At 36.6% G+C, this 21,415-nt stretch overlaps 1 protein-coding gene across 2 annotated transcripts in view; it reads right to left on the bottom strand.

The window, feature by feature from the left end:
* Positions 1-21,415, bottom strand: part of NLK (nemo like kinase) — a 146,965-nt gene that overhangs the window by 43,175 nt on the left and 82,375 nt on the right. For both annotated transcript variants that reach the window (XR_003437960.1, XM_027130384.1), the window contains exons 2-3: positions 17,181-17,310; positions 8,658-8,713 (exon numbers count right to left, since the gene is read on the bottom strand). Coding sequence is in view for 1 of the 2 variants with exons in the window: in XM_027130384.1 (XP_026986185.1) it covers positions 8,658-8,713; positions 17,181-17,310 (186 nt within the window). In the remaining variant the exon portion in view is untranslated. The remainder of the gene's footprint in view (positions 1-8,657; positions 8,714-17,180; positions 17,311-21,415) is intronic.

Raw genomic sequence — 21,415 nt, 5'->3', positions numbered from 1 at the left:
CTGACCTTTTCTGAAGCATGCCGGTGCTTCTCTATAGAAATCAATGGAATAAAAGGTCACGGTGTTAAAATGTTTGACTATAACAATCTCTTTCCCAGGCTAAGGCAAATTCCTCTTCTTTTTAAGATAACTAATTTGTTGTATAGAATATCAAAAATCAAAAAATAAAAACTACCTTTAATTTGCGATTTAAAATTGACTAAAAAAAGAAAAAGATGTCTATTCTACCACCGGAAAAAAAGAAAAAAACCCTGGAAAGTTGTTATTCTACATCCCCTGTCATGGCCCAGAAAATTCTGCTGGCTGAGTCCTTGTCACTAAGGCTATAACCACAAATGCAATGAAACAGAAAAAGCATCCTAGAAAATATTACGTTATTTCAAACCTCAGCTCTTTTCTTCCCAAAGTACCCTAGAGAAGGCAAAGGCAAGCTTCTGTGTCTGTCAAATGTAGGTGGTAGAGCCTGGGATTACTAATCTTCCATCATCACAGCCCTCCAAAGCAAATAAATGCACGTGTATACACAAACGCAGACATTAAGAGCCAAGGAACAGGATTTCCCTGGTGGCCGCAGCGGTTAAGAATCTGCCTGCTAATGCAGGGGACACGGGTTCGAGTCCTAGTCCGGGAAGATCCCACATGCCGTGGAGCAACTAAGCCTGTGTACCACAACTACTGAGCCTGCGCTCTAAAATCCGCGAGCCACAACTACTGAGCCCGCATGCTACAGCTACGGAAGCCCGCACTCCTAGAGCCTGTGCTCTGCAACAAAGACAAGCCACTGCAATGAGAAGACCTCACAAGGAAACGAACAGTAGCCCCCACTCGCTGCAACTAGAGAAAGCCCGCAAGCAGCAACGAAGACCCAACACAGCCAAAAATAAATTAAAAAAAAAAAAAAAAAAAAAAGCTGATAAGTAGAGAAGGAGTAAGCTGCCTTCTTCTCTCCTACCCTTTCCAGGCTATGGTTGGTCCCACTGCTATGCTCAAAAACCTCTTAAAAAATATACAACAGAAGCTAATTCCACATTCTCTCATCCTTGTCTTTTCTAGCAGCCTATACAACAATCCTGATTTTAGCTACATGACACAAAAAGCTAGTTTACATTTGCGTATTCAAATTCTCCTAGGTGGTCACTGGTAACTTCAACATTCATACCGAGAATCATTCCAGTGCTTTAGTCTAGTGGATCCCAACCCCGAGGCCACATTAAGTTCACTGGAGGGAAGTTTAAAAAAAAAACTCACTGATGCCTAGGATCCAACTCAAATCAATTAAATCAGAATCTCTGGTGCTCAACATTGCTAATTATTAGAGAAATGCAAATCAAAACTACCATGAGGCACCAGCTCACACTGGTCAGAATGACCATAATTAAAAAGTCTACAGGGGGCTTCCCTGGTGGCGCAGTGGTTGAGAGTCCGCCTGCCGATTCTGGGGACACGGGTTCGTGCCCCGGTCCAGGAAGATCCCACATGCCGCGGAGCGGTTGGGCCCGTGAGCCATGGCCGCTGAGCCTGCGTGTCCGGAGCCTGTGCTCCGCAACGGGAGAGGCCACAGCCGTGAGAGGCCCGCGTACCGCAAAAAAAAAAAAAAAAAAAAAAGTCTACAAATAGCAAATGCTGGAGAGGGTGTGGAGAAAAGGGAACCCTCCTATTCTGTTGGTGGGAATGTAAGCTGGGGCACCTACTGTGGAGAACAGTATGGAGGTTCCTTAAAAAACTAAAAATACAGTTGCCATATGGTCCAGCAATCCCACTCTCCCACTCCTGGACACATATCCTGACAAAACTATAATTCAAAAAGATACACGCACCCCTCCCCCATGTTCACAGCAGCACTATTTACAATAGCCAAGACTTGGAAACAATCTAAATGGCCATCGACAGATGAATGGATAAAGGAGATGTGGTACACACACACACACACACACACACACACAAAATGGACTATTACTCAGCCATAAAAAAGAATGAAAGAATGCCATCTGCAGCTACATGGATAGACCTAGAGATTACTGTACTAGAAGTAAGTCCAAAAGAGAAAGACAAATACGATATGATATCACTTATATGTGGAACCTAAAATATGACACAAATGAACTTACCTACAAAAAAGAAACAGACCCACAGATAGAGAACAGACTTGTGGTTGCCAAGGGAAAGTGGGGTGAGGGAGGGCTGTATTGGGAGTTTGGGACTAGCAAATGTAAACTATTCTATATAGAATGGATAAACAACAAGGTCCTACTGTACAGCACAGGGAACTATATTCAATATCCTGTAATGAACCATAATGGAAAAGGTTATGAAAAAGAATATATATATATGTACATGTGTGTGTGTGTGTGTGTGTGTGGTGTGTGTACATATATATATCTCTGGGATGCAGGGTCTGTTCATTTCTTTTCTTTTCTTTTTTTTTTAAAGTTCCCTAGGTGAATGTGATGTGCAGCCAGGGTAGAGATTCTCTCTAGCCCTCAGTTTCTCAACAATCTGAACTCTAAAGACTTTCATTATTATTCTACTTCATCCATTTCAAAGTGTGGCTTGAGATCTTGAAGGTACTACAACTTGTTCTCCCTTTCTTAGAATAATCTCCATATTCAAACCACACAACTACTCCTGCTGAGCCTGCTCTTTGCTGTCAGCCCAACATCTGTCTTTGGATCTTGCCTCTCCCCTTTCTCAGAGTACGCCAAGTCCTCTTCTGATTTCAGTTGCTTCTCTACCGATGTGGCCAGCCATTCTGTAATGTTCTAAGCAGCCCCTCAGATTTCTTCATTTCCTTGTCTTGCCTCTGTAAATACCCAACCAGTCATCAACTTGACAACCTAGGCTGTTGAGTACATGGCTAAAGAAGTCCCAATCAATTGCCAAAAATCCTTCTGTCCTTTCACTATATTGTGCACAGCAGTCACTACCTCTTAGCCCCAAAAGTCAGGTCCTTGTTAAGGTATTTTTAATTAAAAAAACTTTTTTGGTAAAATATACATAATAAAAATTACCATTTTAACCAATTTTACGCGCACCATTCAGTGGCATTAAGCACAATCACAATGTTATGCAACTATCACCACTATCCAATGCTAGAATTTTCTCATCACCCGAACAGAAATTCTTTGTTAAGTTTATAAAGTACGCTTCCAATTCCGTCATTCCTTACCACAAAAATCTTTCATTGGGCCCTAAAATGCCTACTGAATAAAGATGAATTTCCTTAGTTCAACATTCAAGGCTCTCTATGACTTGGCCCTAACTAGCTTAATTTCTCATTATTCGTGCATTCTAAACTCTAGCCATTCCCTTAAAGATGCTGATACTTACTCCCTCCATTTGGAATATCCACCCTCCTCAATGTTACCCATCCAAATCCTTCTCATCCTTCCATACTCAACTGAAATGTCTTTTCCCCCACGAAGTCTTGTGTTTTCTTTTAAAGTTCCACATCACCTGTCTGTATTCTTTTGGCACATTCTACCATGTATAATAGTTTTTTCTTTACATCTTATCTCACCCCACAGACTTGAGGGAAACATTGTTCTTGAGGGAAAACATTAAGAGGCATCAGTGGGTTAAGAGCACTCTTGGCCCACTGGACCAGACAACATGGGTTCAAATCCCAGCTCTATCATTTTTAAGTGACTTGATCAAGTTATCTACCTCTCTGAGCTACAGTTTCTTCATCTTTAAAATGGAGATAAAGGTATTTAGAACAATGCCTGACACACTAAATTTAAAAAAATTAAAGAGTCAAAGAGTCAGTAGATACTAAGGTGGTTAAAGTCAGGAATTTTGCTGTTCTTGGATTGTTCTGCTAATTTTTCCTTGGTTTTGTCTTTCTGTGTCTCTGTCCTAGGCTTCGGGGCTAAGGAGCCAGAATTGGTGACAGTGGGTAAGTGAAAGTTTTTGTTTTAAATCATCAAATGCTTTTCAAGTAATCAGCTTGGAAACTAAAATGGGAAAGAGTGAAAAATCAGATCCTCAACGCTCTCAGGATATGCAGAATTTTTTCTATCACTATACTTTCCAACTTATAATTATTATTTACATGATTGTATCCCCCACTAGATTACAAACTTGAAAGGCAGAGACTATCTTATTTATTTAGCACCTACTATATGTGAGGCACTGTTCTAAGTGCTGGGAATACAACAGTTAGCAAAACAGAAAAAAAATTCCTGGTTCTAGGAACATAGTTGATGCCTATGCTTATCGAATAAACGAAGAGGAAATTCTGACAATATGGGAATCTTCAAAACTCCTAAAATGTAGATTTCTGGTCCTTGCTGGTACTGTTGTTGCAGAAAGAGTGTACTTATATATGCATATACACATTTTATTTTGTTTGTTCTTAGCTTTTCACTGGCTCCTAAGATTCCCTGAGGGTTATAGAGCTGTTTCATAGCACTAGGGAATTACATATTGTGTATATAAAATATAGTATACTAACACTATCAATTAAACTACTGCATCTGGGAGTAGTTTAAGTGATAGCATTACATTATTGCCTACCAAGGACTTTAACTGGCTGAACTGGATGTGTAGGTTCCCTCGCTGCCTTTGCGACAAGAAATTCCTGTTTAAACACTGCCTGCACAAGCCAAACCTATTATTCAAACAGGGACATTTCTGAAAGTGAAGGAGAAACTTATTTAGTATTTATACCAGGACATCAGGTAAAATCCAGGAGTCCTAGCAAACTGGGACAAATAGTCATCCGTTAGACTTCTTGTTTCCATTGGTTTTAGGTTGTGATTGTTTCTAGCACAGAAGACCTGTACCATCCATATTCTTCTCTATAAAATGCTAAGATTATGTTTCAAGTTAAAAAGAAGCTTTTCCCAAAGCAAGCCAAATTTTAAATTCTAATCCAGTCGGCATCTAGTACTTTCTGGGAAGGGGCCTGTTTATGTTACAGAGTCCAGAATCCTGATGGAAGCATGATAAGTAATGTTTTCCAATCAAACAATTAGAAACTTGTTTCTCTTGGATGAAATTTCAGTAGGCTCAAAGTAATTAAATGCCAAACTGCTTTCATACACATTTCCAAATAGGAACTCAAAGTGCAAAATGAATAATGTAATCCTTTAACAAGCTGAAAGCTCAATTCAGAAAAAATGTAATCTTTCTTAATTATTAAAGAATATATTTTCTAGGTGTATATACTGGATTTTAAAACTATGAAAACACAGAAGCTAAAAGATACAGAGGTCATAGTAGAATTTATTGCTCTTTCCATACCTGACTCATCTGTTGAACCCTGTAGGAAGATTTGTAAACAGTTATAATCATTGTCTTTTAAAAAGCTGCTTAAGGAGATATCTAAAGATGCATGGTCTTTCAAAACCCAAGCTAAATCTTTGGTGGGCACTGATATAATCATTTTTATTACAGTTTTAGGGAAAAACATATGATTAACTGTGTGATACCCATGTTGACACTTGTGATTATGACACCTGATTACATCAAAATGTTCATAGACCTCAGATTTTTGAAAATGATATTAACTATTCAATTAGTTTTAAAAAGACCTGGTTTAAAATACTATTTGTGAAAACTAACATATGCAATATAACATCCTAATTTTCTAGTCTTAGAAAAAAGTGTAATGATATGGTACTGTATGTTCAATGGAAGATTACTAAAGACTATTTCTTTCCCTTTACAACTTAAATAATATGATATATATTTTTGACTCTATAAACTGAGTCCTTTATCGACTAAATATTAGAACATCCATTACACAGTATACAGAACTTACCTAAAACAAGAGCCTCAAACAGATAGACCTCAAAAATAGTTTCTTCAAAGCACAATTCCAAGATCATATATTTAAAATTCAAAATATTATCCATTCTAAAATCCTCCAACTTGAAAAAAGCACTGTCTAAAACCATGTGTAATGTGTATGCCATGATTTTGAGATACTATAGCAGGAGCTGCTGGCACAGAAGGATAATATACTAAGGTGAAATCAAAACAGTAACTTGAGATCCTATTAATCCTCAATATTTTTGTGTTGTAGGTAGTAAGTTTTCTTATTTTTCAGAGGGAAACTGAGGGGAAAACTTTTTTTTGCTTTGACTACAACAAACTTATTTGTATTAAAAAGCACAGGACACAGAAGACTTTCTACTTAGAATATTAGAAGAATCAGGCAGAGCATATATGTAATAACTAAGGAATTTCTTACATTTCCATTTAATAGCTGTTCTAAAACACAAAATTTTAGTGTTCTGTTTCCCAAGCTAAACCATGCCTTCCTAAAAAGTCTTTATCATCCTGTAGCAGCTACAGGTTTAATTCTTTTTTATGTTAACATGATTTGGTGCTTTCCAAATGGCACCACCACTGGAAAACATCTTTTTTCTGTGTATCATTCTACATATAGCTAAAAATTAGACAACAGACAAAAAGAATATTGATATTTAGGTTTGAAGGTTTTTCCATCTGTAGCCAGCTAACTACTGTGAAAGCACAGGTGTCAATCTTTTAACCTGAAGGTAAATAATTAAATAAAAAAGTAAAACATTTAAGTAAATGGTGTACCAGGGGTTCTGTGAATATTTTATGACAAAGGCTTCTAATTTAAACATTCATGAACAATTTTAGGGAAAGAATTTCATAGAAACATTCTGCTAGCTAATGAAATGGGCTGAAATCAGCTACCAACCACTCATGGTTTTAAACCATAACTATGCTAAAATTTCCTCTGCTCTGCAAGTATTTGAAATAATAATGAATCCAGGATCTCCCAGACTCAAATTATGGCCTATAATAATAAGTGATTGAGAACTCCTAGCTTATAAAAGCACACATAGGGTTTTTAAAGGAATGACAAACGCAAGTACAAAAAATTAATGCCTGATGTAGACAATTCATGCTTGAACTATAAGACAGACATGGATATAATGAATTAGCTAAGTTCAGTGAAGAAAATCTAAAAATATCTGACATTTATTTAAAATACTCATATTCACCAATTATCTTATATGAAAACATTCTTTCCCCACAGATGGCCTAAGTGCAGTAAAGGGTTAACTCAGCAGATCTGGGTTGCCCCAAACCTACACATTCCAAAAGTCTTTAGGACTGGCCCCTGACTGGCTCCCGGGAAATAACCTCTGAACTCTTGCAATATCCTGCCTCATATGAATGTCTTAGTATACCTGATGCTTTGGCCATACCAGATGGCTTACGTTAACAATGTGATTTATGGTGAACACCTGTTTTTGTTCACCTGGGGCCCTGGGCCAGCTGTATTAGTTCAACCTCTGGGTGAGGAGAAGGGAGGAGGGCTGAAGGCTGAGTTGCTAAGGTCAGTCCCTAAGGCTCACTGACCTCCAATAAAAACCCTGGACACCAAGGCTCAGGTGAGCCGCCCTGGTCAATAACATTTACCTGTGTTGTCATACACTGTTGCTGGGAGAATTAAACTCTATCTGTGCAATTCCACTGGGAGAGGACAACTGGAACTTTGTGTCTGGTTTCTCTTGGATTCTGCCTTAGGTACCTTTTTCCTTTGCTGATTTTAATCTATATCCTTTTGCTGTAATAAACTGTAACTGTGAGTACAACAGCTTTCCTGGGTCCTTAAGTCCTTTCACTGAATCATCAACCCTGAGGGTGATCTTGGGGACCCCTGACATACCTGTAAATCCAGTAAAATTCTTATTTAATAAAGAAAATTTCTTAATTTCCAAAGAGGCAGAGACAGTATTACACACTCAGAGGAATGCCTTCTAGTATGTGGATGCCCTTCTCACCAACAAAAAGGATAAAGAAGGTGGCTCCTGGCCAGGTGTAGAAAGTTGCTTCTGCTTAATGAAACAAGTACTGCCCCCATCCTACCAGCTTCCTTCTTTTCTTCAGTGAGGAGCCAGGTAATCTTCAGGAAGTCTAAGAAATGGAATCCTTAATGCTCTCACCTCAGTTGCTACCACTGACCTATAGCTGAGGAGAAAAGAACTTTCTCAATCCTTCTATCCTTAATTTTATGCTTTTAAAGAAAGGGTGTGTCAGAACCATCTGGCCTGGCCCAAGATCTCATTTTTGTATGCCAAGAGGTATACAAAGACACTCTATCAGCCAGGAGCTGGTCAAGGGCCAGTCTCTTCTTTGGAATGTACGGGGGTGGAGCACCCCAAGTCCACTGAGTTAACCCTTTACTGCACAAAGGGATTAGTTCCACAAGGGACTGGTGGGATAAAATACCACCAAGAATTATAGTATTCAAGAGCTCTCTTTAATTTTCACCTTACCCCAAGTGGTGGATAAAAGGGCAGTATTACCTTCTTGACTGATTGGCAGTTGTTGTATAGTGATAAGAGCACTTTATTGAGTTCTACTACAACACAGCTGCCTCAATGGTTTCACCAGCAAAATAGGAATAGCAATACCTATCTCACAAGGCTGTGGGGATTAAATGAAATATCTGTTCAGAAGTCTTGTTTTGTGGTATCACCACTCAGGATATATTGATAATGCTGTGCTCTGTCAGATACTTGGGATTTCAAAATTACCTGGTTCCAGGTACTCAACCACTTCTGCAAGGATGAGATTTAATACACTTCAAGGCATGAACCCCAGAAGGTGCTAGAAGAAGAAATTAATAAAAAATTGCTCCCTTCTTTCACGTTCCCTGGTTAGGATACATTTCTTCAAAATAGTCAATGTGTGGAGGTTGGAGTATGTCAAGGGCAGAGAGTACCTGGGAAAAGGAAAAAAAAAAAAAAGCCAAATTTAGAGAAACAAAAAAGAAACAAAATATAACATAAATACAAAAAACCACTATTAACTCATTAATGATTTTAGGCTTGGTTACAACTGAACACTGAGATTAACTAAATTTATCAATCAAGAAACATGGTCCAAAACATTAAGATAGGTTTTGTAAAATCACTTTCAAAGACGATTTTACTTATGCCAATATCAGAGAGGCAATTGGGTTATACTACATGCTACCAGAACCCCTGCACAGGAGAGTGCTGGAAAGAAATGCCCGATTTTTAATGATCAGTGTTGCTTTAAGAGCATGAGGAGCCATATCTACCATTCATTCCTTTACTCCTCTGTTCAAAAAGTGTTTACTAAGTGCATTCTATCTGGCAGGTACTGTGGGAGACTCTCGGGGAAAGCTGATGAATAAAACTGATAATCATCCCTGTTCTGGAGACCACGGGAGAGGAAGGCATTAAACAAATAGTTACACAAAAATCTAATTGTGACATTTATTATTATGAAGGGAAAAAGTAAAGAGGAGTGGGAGAAAGAGCTTCCCTGAAGCAAAACTACTCTAAGAGTTGAAGGGCGAATAGGTGTTGGTCAGGCAATGTAAAGGCACTGAGGCAAGAAAGAACCAGGCAGGTTCTAGAAACAGAAATGCCAGTGCTTATGGAACACAGTGGGTGGGAAGAAAATAGACTAGGATAAAACAGAAGAGAAAGGCAGGGTTATATCACACAAAGTCTCTTTAAATTATGGTAAGTGTTTTGGATCTTATTCCAAGTACAAAAAAAGAAGTCACTAGGGTAGGAAAAAAAGACTTTAAGGCATCTGAAATTCAAGTCCTTTATAAAAGCAGCACACTACCAATGTAACTTCTGCCATCGAAACACAACAAATAGGCCTTCTTTCCCTACCAGCTGTTTATCTACTCTTTTAAGCCCCATCTATGATGTCACACCTAAGAATCTGAATCTATCTTGCTAATGAAAACTACCAGGCTCAAAGGATACAGAAGAAATTATTTAACAGGAAATAAACTGTGTAGTACAAGTTCAAATTTTCTGATCTTTAGCTTAGTTTTTTAAGAAAAAAATTTTTTTATTATGGAGAATTTCAAACATATAAAAGTGGGCAGAATAGTATAAAGAATACACATGTAATCAAGACCTGGCCTTAGTAGTTATCTACACATGACCATTCTTGCTTCATCTATGCCCTCCACACTCCCTATATAATTTTGAAGAAAATACAAGACTTATTTCACCTATACATCAGTAAATATCTCTAAAAGATAAAAACTTTAAAAAAGTACAATTATCAAATCTGAAAATTTACTGTTTTTCAATACCATCAAATATCCAGTGCTCAAATTTCTAATTTTCTTATTTTTTTAAAAAAAGTTTGTTAATCTAAATCAGGAGCTGAAGAAGCTTTATATATTATGGTTGATTTATGTCTTTCAAGTTTTACCTACAGATTTCTTTCTCTTTTCCCCTTGCAATTTATGTATGGAAGGAACTTTGTTCATTTTAAAGGTTATTCTTTTTTCAGCCAAGAGTTTTTCACTTTAAAATTTTTAATTAAACTAAAACCTCCTGTATTGAAAAAGCTTTCATTCACTTTAAAACCAGCTAAATATAAAGGTTTTAAAATAGTTTAGATGTTTTATAAAGAATATCTATATTTCCTTTCTGAATTAAAATGTTTATACTTAGACTCTTCGTATAAATGGAAAATAACAGATTTTCCAGTTCCTTCAAAGAATAATTTTTATCATATGAAAGATAATTATTTCATTTCTATATTTTTAAAAACCTATAATTAGCTAGTGTCACAAATTCACATAAATTCATTTCTCATTATGTGATAGAAAAAATTTTAACATGAATATTTGATGCTTGTGGAAGGCAGTTAAAAATTAATGTTTTACTTGACATCTTTTGGACTCTAAGCTCTGTATCTGAACAACATACATCCTGTCTTGGGGGAAAACAGAATGCAATGAGTGACAGCGTCCATTAGACAAAGCTATTTTACACTTCAAATCTATCTGCTATAATTAGAGGTTATCTAAAGGAAAGTGACAACCATACATTTTAAACCTTGACAGAGAAGAATGAGGCTTTCTTACTCCAAATTTGATGAGGCTTTCTGTAGAAAAGCCATATAAAACAGGGCTAGACATTTGCACCAAAGCATTTAGCTATGATTCTTAGCTTTGAAGGTACAGTATTTTAAACTCTGCCTGGAATTTTTGAAATGGCTGTTGTCTTATACTCCTGTTCTTTCTACCACCTCAAAATGTTTATCGGATGATGGCATTCCACAGTGTTCCTAGGTGGCAAAAACAGTGCTTAGACCATTAGAGATGATACATGAATCTCAGAAGTGGTGTAAATGAGGAAGTGAGAAGGAATAGTAAGCAGAGTTTCAAACTCCAGACTTCATGCCTGACTCACTATTTAAAAAGCCCAAGTCCTTCTATAACCCCTCTACTATCTGTGGGAATAAAGTACGTGAGATTAGCCTTATGATGTAAATAGGAGGACCCTTGTAAAGACTTTGACTTGTAAAGAGTCAAAGTATCCCAAAATACCACAGACTCGTCAGAAGATCTCAAATACAAAAAAAAAGCAAGCAGACCTGTTTAATTAAAAAATGAACTAAAGCGGGCTTCCCTGGTGGCACAGTGGTTGAGAGTCCGCCTGCCGATGCAGGGGACACGGGTTCGTGCCCCGGTCTGGGAAGATCCCACATGCCGCGGAGCGGCTGGGCCCGTAAGCCATGGCCGCTGAGCCTGCGCGTCTGGAGCCTGTGCTCCGCAACGGGAGAGGCCACAACAGTGAGAGGCCCGCACACCGCAAAACAAACAAACAAACAAACAAACAAAACAATTGCTGTGAATAAGTGCAATCCTAAATGTAAAGACTAAAAATTTAACTGTTTGTAGAGTGCATTCCCATATTTAAGCAAAGGAGCTCCCACCTCCCCATTCTCTCACCACCACCCCCACCCGGAATACATTTCAAGTTCTTTAAGGTAGCGACTATTACTATTTTTTATAGAGTTGTAAGATATAATAAAGTATACAAATCCTAAGTGTATAATCTGATTAATTTTTACATACAAAGTGTATAACAAGATAAATATTTACTCCATGGTTAAAATCTAGATCAAGAAATTAAGGATTTCAAGGCCCCCCTTGCTCCTTTCCAGTCAAAACCCATCTCTGCTCAGAGGTTACGATTATTCTCATTTCCATCACCACAGACTCCTTTTGCCTGTCCTTGAACTTTATACAAATTGAATCATAATGAGTGAAGACCTTTGTATATGGCTTCTTTCATTTACTGTTACGCCTGTGAGATACACGCATGTGTGGATCCTCATCCTTTTTATTGATGTGCAGTATACCATTATATGAACTAACACAATGTATTTATCCAGAGTACTGCTGGCAAACTTTTCGGTTGTTTCCAAATGGTATCATGAATAAAGTTTCTATGAACATTTTTGTACATGTCCTTTGGTAGATGTATGCAGTCATTTGTCTTGAGTATACCAAAGAGTACAACTGCTGGGTCACTGGGCAGGTGTATATTTAGCTTTAGCAGAAACTGCCAGGTTTCCTAAGTGGTTTTACGAATTTACATTCTCACCAGCAATGATGAGTTTCAGCTGATTCGCATCCTTGTCAACACTGGGTATTGTCAGTCTTTTATTTAAACCATTCTGGTGAGTATATAGTAGTATCTCACTAGTCTTAATTTACATTTCTCTGATGACTAACAACTTTGAGCAATTTGTCATATGCTTATTAGCCACTTGGTTATCCTTTTATGTGAAATTCTTGATTAAGTCTTTTACTGATGGGTAAAAATTCTTGATCTGTAGAAGCTCTTTATAAGATATATGACGTTTAGATACAGAATTTACAGTCTGAAAAATGTCAAGTAAAATATTTATTTCTAATGGTCTTCCTCAAATGCTAAATATTTATTTTAAAACTTGTTCTATCACATAATATATTCTGGAAACAAGTTTTTTGTTGGATAATGCCTGAGGTCTGTCTTTTCATTCTCTTAAACTTCTGATGAGCATTAATTTTTAATGTTAATGGTGTCCTGTTTAACACTTTTTTAAAAAAAAGGTCAATGCTTTACTTCTCTAGTTAAGAAATCTTTGTTTATTTCAGTCATGAAGACATTTTCCTATGTTTTATTCCAGAAGCTTTGTAATTTTACTTTTCATATTTAAGTCTATGATCCATTTTGAATTAATTTATGTATATGTCAAGAAGTAGATTTTTTTCATATGGATATCTAATTGATTCCTGTTTATTTATTTATTTTTAAAAGTCTTTATTGAATTTGTTACAATATTGCTTCTGTTTCATGTTTTGGTTTTTTGGGCACGAGGCATGCGGGATCTTAGCTCCCCAACCAGGGATCGAACCCGCACCCCCTGCATTGGAAGGCGAAGTCTTAACCACTGGACTGCCAAGAAAGTCCCTGATTCCTGTTTATTGAAATGGATAGCCATTTCCCTCTGGATTGCAGTGGCACCTGTCTTGTAAATCAGGTGGACATGTATGTGTATGTCAGTTTATAGACTCTATTCTGTTCTACTCTCTTCTGTTCCATTAATCTATTTTTCTGTCCTTGTGCTGCCTTGATTATTATAGCTTCAAGTGTGAATCTCCAACTTCGTTCAACTTCTTCAAGATTGTCTTGAGTATTTTAGGTCTTTTCCACTTCCATAAACTTTAGAATGTTTGTCGATTTCCACACACACATATGCATAAAACCCTGCTGGGATTCTCTTTGGGATTACATTGAATACATAGTTCAACTTGGGAAGCACATGGGTATTAACCACAGTGAGTATTCCAATTCATGAACGCAAGAGCCTGTATTATTTTAAATGCATCAAGAATCTGCTCAGTACGACAAATTTTAGGCACAGAGCACACAAAACCAAATCCACTGATAAGTAACTTATTCTAAGTATCCTTTGCCTTTTCACACTCCCTAGCAGCAGAACCATTAGCAATAATGTCTGCAGCCAAACAGCTTGTCTGAGTTCAGAGAAGGGTCTTATTGGTATGATTCTTTATCCTACTTATGAACCTAGAGAGGCCTTATTTGAGTTCAGTCAGACTATACAGAGGAAAACAAATGATCCCCCTTTGCCTTCACTACCTCCTCTTTTGCCTCCTCTACTCCAGAACTAAAAGGCTGGGAAAAAGTAACTCCAAGAGAGATCACTGAGGTTACCATTCCAGACTCTGAGATTTCATATTTTATTTCCCTGTCACTTTCACTCACTCACTCACTCTTCGATAGACTGACTACCTACCGTGTGCTTAGTGCTATTGCCTAAGGACAAGAAAAACCCAAGAACTCTATTACAGGGGCTCTTAGCAGGAATCAATAGGTCCTAAGGAGGCACTGGATGGGCATTAAAGGACTAGTAAAAGTCTAAAATGACATAAAAATTATGTGTATATGTATTTTTCCAAAAGAGGGTTCATGGCATTCATCAGATTGTCAAAGAATGAAAAAACCCTCAGTCATCCGTTTTCCATGCCGATAAAATGACAACTCTGTGTGTGTGTGTGTGTGTGTGCGCGCGCGCGTGTGTGTGTGTACACACACGCACAAGTGCACAGATGGGCAAAGTAGAGAATATTTTGTCAGATTTTATAATAGCTCAGACTCTGACTAGACACTACTGAGAGGCCTAAACAACATCAATCTTTAGAAAGTTAAACCCATTTCTGTTTCTCTAAGTTGCTACATCAAGGCGAACCTATCCCTTTAAGATGAACAACCTTTAAGGAAAAAAATGTGCGTGTGCGTGTGTGTGTATGTGTATCTCAATCAGTCAGATCACCTGAAATCAATGAATATGATACAATGACTTTGAAGGTTCTGTTCAAAAGAAAATCTAAAGGCTTCCAGGGTTTTGCAGCTATTCTCTGTCACATAAAAAGCCATCCAAATTAAAATCCAACCTTCCTACAAGTTAAGGTTAATCTTTCTAAATGCCATTTTCATCATGACATTCCTTTCTTTTCCTTCTATTCAATCAAATGTTAATCTCAAAAGGCTCATCTTAAGGTTTCTCCCTGTTTAAAGCATCTTTGAGATTTTAAGTCCATGACAATTACTCTCTTTTTCTTAATAGTACAATACTTGTCTGTCATCTTTCACCTGAGAAGCTTTAAAAAATATACAGCTACCGGGGTCTCAACCCCAGAGATTACAATGTAGTAGGTCTGGGATGAAACCCATGAATCTGCATTTTGAAGGCTCACTTGGTGATTCGAATATATTTTTAGGTTTGGTTGCCCAGCTTTTCACTATGCGTAGCACACACAGTGTCCTGTATTAATGTTTAACCATGCAGGCAGTCCTCCCACAGCACTGTTATCACAGTATCACATTACTAAACTCCTTGAGGGTAGAAACCCCTAGAAGCTGATGTAGTTTAGGGATATAGGATGTGCACAATAAATGTTTACTGAATTAATGAATATGGGCCCTGAAGCAAGACAGATTTAGACTTCAATCTGTGCCACCCTGACCTTGGGCAAATTACTTAACTCTAAGCTTTGGTTTCCTCCTCTGTAAAGTAGGGATAATAAGCCCTATCTGACAAGACTTTTAAGTATTAAATTAATATATGTAAAGCATCTACACATTTTCTGACACTTGGTAACAAATGCTTAAACACCTGGTCCACTTCCTTCAAAAAAGGACCATGTTTTGAACTTTTTTTTTGTATTCTCCACATGACCTAGCACTGCACTCTGCACACAGGACACAATTAATAAACATCTGTTGTCTTAACTACATCAAATACCAGTTGCCTCTTAGACTGGCATTCCACACATACCAGGTATGCTGGCCCTGAGATGCTTTTGTAGATCTCAGTGCACAGCATAAATTCATTATGTATAAAATAGTGGTGCCATGATGTCCCATCTCCAACTTTGCCTCACTTTTGAACATTCCCACAGAAATCACAAGCACTCTCTTACGATACAGCTCAGGAGCTCGAACAGTAGTTGCTGTGTTTTAATATGTGTGATTTTCAAGACTGCAGTTTGTTTCTTTTCTTACACTACTCACTCTGACACTATCTTTGTAACTTAATTAGTTACTCTATAGGAATGAGTCATGAGCAAAGACAGCAACATATACAGATAGCAGCCTATTACACCATCCCTCCTTTATAAAAGAAGCCAAGATAGGTTTGAATAAACCATTGAAACCCTTAGAAAGTGAATTTCTGATACCACCTTCAAAATATTTCTTTACTGTGGACCCCTTTACTTGAGTCTCTGACAATGTACATAAGGTTTGTACTCTTTGATGCTGGGGTGGCACTCACTCAGGCAAATTCAAGAAATAACAAAGCAAGCACTAGACATCATTCTAAAATCACTTCCAAAATTTCAGGAAACAGTCATAAAATAGCAACTGGAATGATGTTTTCAAAGTTATTGAAACAAACAAACACATTGCTAGGCAGTCCCAACTGAATGAAAGACAAGCAGTTACTTTCTAAAAAAGTTTAAGGAAAATGGATTTCAAGAGGGGTAATCAATAAAGTGAAATGTGTCAAACCAAGGAGCTTCAAGTGAACGTATTGTAAGTTTGATATTCCTAGTTTTACCAAATAGTTCAAACTTTTACAAATTTATCTCTTAAAGTGTGACCTACACTTCGGCCAAAGTTCTTCAGGTTCCTGTGCAAACAAGCAGTCAGACTCACAAGAAATTACTGGTTTCCTGATTTTTATTTCAGCAATTAAAATAGCACTGGTTGAGTACCAAATGCAGAATGTGAGGCAGTTTTTCTTTTCATATGAAACTGAAAACTAAGAGTCCAATGCTAACATCCCCCAGGTAAATTTTACACATACCAAACTTTTAATTCAGGATTAGTTGAGAAGAAGCTCTCTCAAACCACTGTGATTCTGTTTCCCCACGAATCCTGACATCTCTAAACACAGCCATAAATAAGATAAACTATGTTATCTTTAAAAGCTGTATTGTTTTTAAGAGGAGAAACTTTTTTCTCACATCTTTAATCTCTGGTTTAAAATATTAAAGGATATAAACAAAGCATTTAAAATCAGGGGCCAATTACTTCTATTTAAATCACTCAGACTACGTATTATACTCTATTTTTATGTTGTACATTAGTATTGTTCCCAAGCTAAATATTAACATTTGCTTTAAATCAATTAATATTTATCTGTCAATCAATAAATCCTAGAATTCACTTAAACTTGCTCATTCACAAAAAAGGTCTAATTTGTCTCAGGTTTCCAAATCCCTTAATATGGTACATGTACCCTTTTTAACTCTCTTTTGCTCTTTACTAATATAATCAAACATACTTAGGAAATAGTTTATCCCAAACACTGATTTCACTTACATTATCATGTTTAAAAAAACACAACATCTTCAATTCCCGGAAGACCCTTTTGCAAGAGACCAGATTCTGGAAGACGTTGGGCATCTTTTTGAGTGCTACTCTCTTTCCATCTCTTGGATCTGTTACTGACCTAAAGACACAATATTTAGGGGGAGAGGAAAAAAAGACAGAGAAATCAATCCCAAACTTTGTTCTTCAATGTTTCAGAGCATGACAAATACCTTTATGTTAAAACACTCAATATTAAATCCACTTAATAATGCTTCAGGTATCAGTGAGAAAGATTAAAAAAAGTATAATCAAAGAGAATGTTTAGCCCACCCAACTCATTTGCCATGCTTTTTTCTTTTTTTAAAATCCCTGTCTAAATTTCTATAAACACTTAACCTTCCTGAGAGGTCACTTAGCAATACATCAGAGGTAGGAGGGCTACTAGTGGTAAAGCCATTTTAAAGACAGGAGAAAAAGCATTGAACATTAACACGACTGAAGTCAAATTAGTTTTATGCTTTATTTTCAGAACCAAATTCAAGATGGAAGAAGTGTTCATTCAGATGTGGTCACTTTTAGTTGAATGTAGAGAATACAGTTTGAGTATTTTGGTTTCTTATATAAATGAAACATCTTTTAGTAGTATGGGTTTCAGGACACAACAGTGTCCCCTCATGAGTCTGAGTGGCAGCTTAGGGGCTGTAGCTTCTAGGTTATGGTAACTTCTTCCCTTTTGTTTCTCAGTTCTTGGTATGATGGCTGCCCCTTGTGGTTACTCTCTTTAATAGCTCAGTGTCCACCTTTTCTCTCTTTTAGCCTTCTAACACCTATGTTGCCAACTCCTTGTATTATATTTCCCTGTGTTTGAAATACTAATGTGTTTCCATTTTTCTGATTGGACCCAGTCGATACATATTAAATCAAAGAGTTTTGCTAAACATGGCCAATTGGCCATCTGGCTAATCGAGTTTCCATGAATTAACCTAAAGCTTTTTTCCTTCGACCCATCATTGATGACTGGTTGTCTTTGTAGAATTTATTCCTGTCAGATTTATTTTGCTAGATTCCTATCATGCTCAGCTACCATTATCTTTCATTTTCTGTTTCAGCCATTCAATGCTTTGGCTATTCCTCCCAGATTTGTATCATTTTGAAATCTGGTCGGTATGTCATCAATGCCTTTATCCAAGTTGTTAATTAAAGTTTAGAACAGGACTAAGGACAGAGCTCTGCAACAGATACAACACTAGAAGCCATCTATGAGGCCGGCATCCAATCATTAATCTGTGTATCGTTAGTCAATTAATTATTTATTTAATTAACTACAATCACTCAGTTTATTTCTTCATCTTGTCCGCAAGGAAATAAGACACTCATCAAATTGCCTTCCTGATAATAAAGCATTCCTATTTTTTACCTAAAAATCATACCAAACTTCTTTATGAATATCATCACTTCTTTATAAATTTATCTTAGTGATTGCTACTTCCTAAGTTCTTGTAAAACTCTTAAACAATGCATTCTAGTATTTTTAAAACAGCATGAGGACTTCACTTTCTCCCACTGATTGAAAATTTGCTAAAACAATTAAGTATTATCATTTTCAAGTCTTCAATAGCTTGAAATGTAATTCAACTAGGCTAAGACACCTAACATTTTTGACTGTTGTTTAAAAAACACCAACCAAAATCCACAACATTGCTTAGAATCCACATAATCTAGGAAAGTAAAATAGGAAGGAAACCAAATATAATATTATATTGACTATTAAAATTTTTTTTCTGTTTAAATATACCACTTCTGTAGCTAGATACTGGAAGATAAAAGTCAATGAAACAGCAAGGAAGGGAAATTCTGGATCATATACTGCACAGTAGTCATTGCCTCTAGAGTCTTCTTTAATCTAGAACAGTTAATTAGCATTTCTTTATCTTTTATGACATTGCCATTTTGGAAGAGTACAAGCCAGTTAGTTTGTAGACTGTTCCTCAGTTTGGGTCTATCTGGCATTTTCTTGAGATTAGATTCAGGTTCTGTATTTTTCACAGGAATAACACAGATGTCTTCTTAGCGCACCACGTTAGGAGGCCCATGAAGTCGATTTTTCCCATTACTGGTGATAACTTTGATCACTTGGATGAGGTGTCCGTCAGGTTTCTCCACTGCAAAGTTACTATTTTTTCCCTTTGTAACTATGTAAATAGGCTATTCCTCATCAAACTCTGACCCACTACCTTTAGCACCCATGGATTTTTTTTTGCCTGAATCAATGATTATTACTATGATGTTGCCAAATGGTACTTTAATAATTTTTAATATGTCTAACAGCTAGCCTGCACAATATTAATTTTTAAAAATGAGTAAATTGATTTAACACAATACCCTTTCCAAAGACCTCATGCAGCAATACTTCGCAGCTTCTGACTTCTTACTGGTCTTGACCTTACTGTGGTGAGGAAAGCTGCTTTAAGATAAATCCACTCCTGGCTCAAATCTGTGCCTTGTAATGTTTTAAGGTAAAATTCACAAAGCAGCATTTTATTTTATTATTCATGCAAAAGCCAGTCATGCCTGTGGCTGGTAACAATATAATCTCATGAATGTGAATGGCAGTGCGGTAATTTCACGCCATGTTGAGTTTGTTCTCTCTTAACTTGAAGTAGCAGATGCTTTAGTTCAGCACAAACAGTATCACAGAACACAGATAAGTGTGGAAGCCTGTTACACAGGAATTCTTTTATTTTCTTTGTTACTGAAAGGCTTGCTGTGCTTAGTTTCTCTGCTGCTGCAATACCCTGGTTATTTCAACTGCACTTGTTAATGAAGCTCCAGCTGTAGAGATAATGAACAACATTTAGGGCAACTTTCCTCATTTCAGAAAATGGAGCCATCCTTCGACCTACAATTCACTTATGACCAGTTACTTTCTCTAAAATACTGTTCGCTCTAAATGAAAACAGTGCATCTGTTATTTCATCTGATTACCTTCATAATCATTCAAGTTATATTAATAGGCACTTACTTCCTCAGTTTTAAATTAACATTTGATTCTGTAAACATTACATTAAAAATAATGTTTTAGAAAGAGAAAAACAAAAACAAAAAAATAAAGTTTTAAGGGTTGTGAGAGTCTTTTCTTATATCTGCTCCGGGTACATCAATCCTTCTCTGCACTTAGAATTTAAGTTCAACTGCTTTTTAAACAGCCAAAAGAATCCACGAGCCATTCTTCAGAGAGATACAGAGTCAGTCAAAAGAGTACAATACCAAAACAGGAAGCTTTTTAGATATGGTTGTGGTCGTTTTGTTGTAGAGTTTTCTTAATCCCAGGAAACTGTGACCACTGCCACAAATCTGCTTATATTACTGACAAGCAGAAGAGGTGAAACGAAAACAAGAGTAAAACTTATCATTGCGGATACTTTCCCAGGCACTAGAATGTTACATTATAATATCTTTTAATTAGTATAACTAATCAGCAAGAGTCCCCAAGAAATTAAATGCTCCTCACTCATTTTATGTGAAGAATCTTTCCCCCATGTATTTTAGCAGTTTTAAATTTCATGGTGCTAATACAGGTTTTTAACTATCCAAAGCAAAAAAAAAAAAAAAAAAAAGAGAGAGAATGCTTCAACTTGGATTAAGAAAATCAGGTTCTTCTAATTCTAGTCACATTAACTTGTAATCAGCAATTCTCTATTTTTTACTATACATACTACAATTACTATGTCAACTGTACCAATACAGTACACATCTCAGTAATAGAACTTCCTAGCTAGGCTCTAAATATTTAATTATTGCCTTCACATTCATTTCAAGATTCACTTCCTTAAAAGTTATTTTTACTTGTATTTAGATTAAGTTTCCTTGAGAAAACAATAGCAAACTATGAGACAAAAATAAGTCTAGAAAATGTTTATTTGTCCTCAGTATATATTATATGTTCATGGACACTACAGGTTAAATATGGAATTTATTTGTATGACTCTCTGGTTTTTATAACCAGAACTTCAAAAAGCTCTATCTAGCTTGTGTGCACTCTGACATAATATACAGAGTTGCAAACTATTTAGAAGCACAAACCTTCTAGGTTTCCCTGCCCCCACCCAAATACACATAGAAAAGGATTCTCATCTTTCATATTTAGATAATTTGTTCCATCAGCTGGGGTTTTCTGATGTTTGGTTTTTCTTTTTAAATGTTTATCCAAATTTGGTATTTGCTGAGTTAGCTCTATACATAAG

The sequence above is a fragment of the Aethalodelphis obliquidens genome, unplaced genomic scaffold (genome assembly GCF_003676395.1).
Source record: "Aethalodelphis obliquidens isolate GAN/ISIS:26980383/991018 unplaced genomic scaffold, ASM367639v1 scaffold38, whole genome shotgun sequence".
In the NCBI taxonomy this organism is placed as follows: Eukaryota; Metazoa; Chordata; class Mammalia; order Artiodactyla; family Delphinidae; genus Aethalodelphis; species Aethalodelphis obliquidens.
Note: the sequence above shows the minus strand (reverse complement) of the source record. Positions and strands in the feature narration are given on the sequence as shown.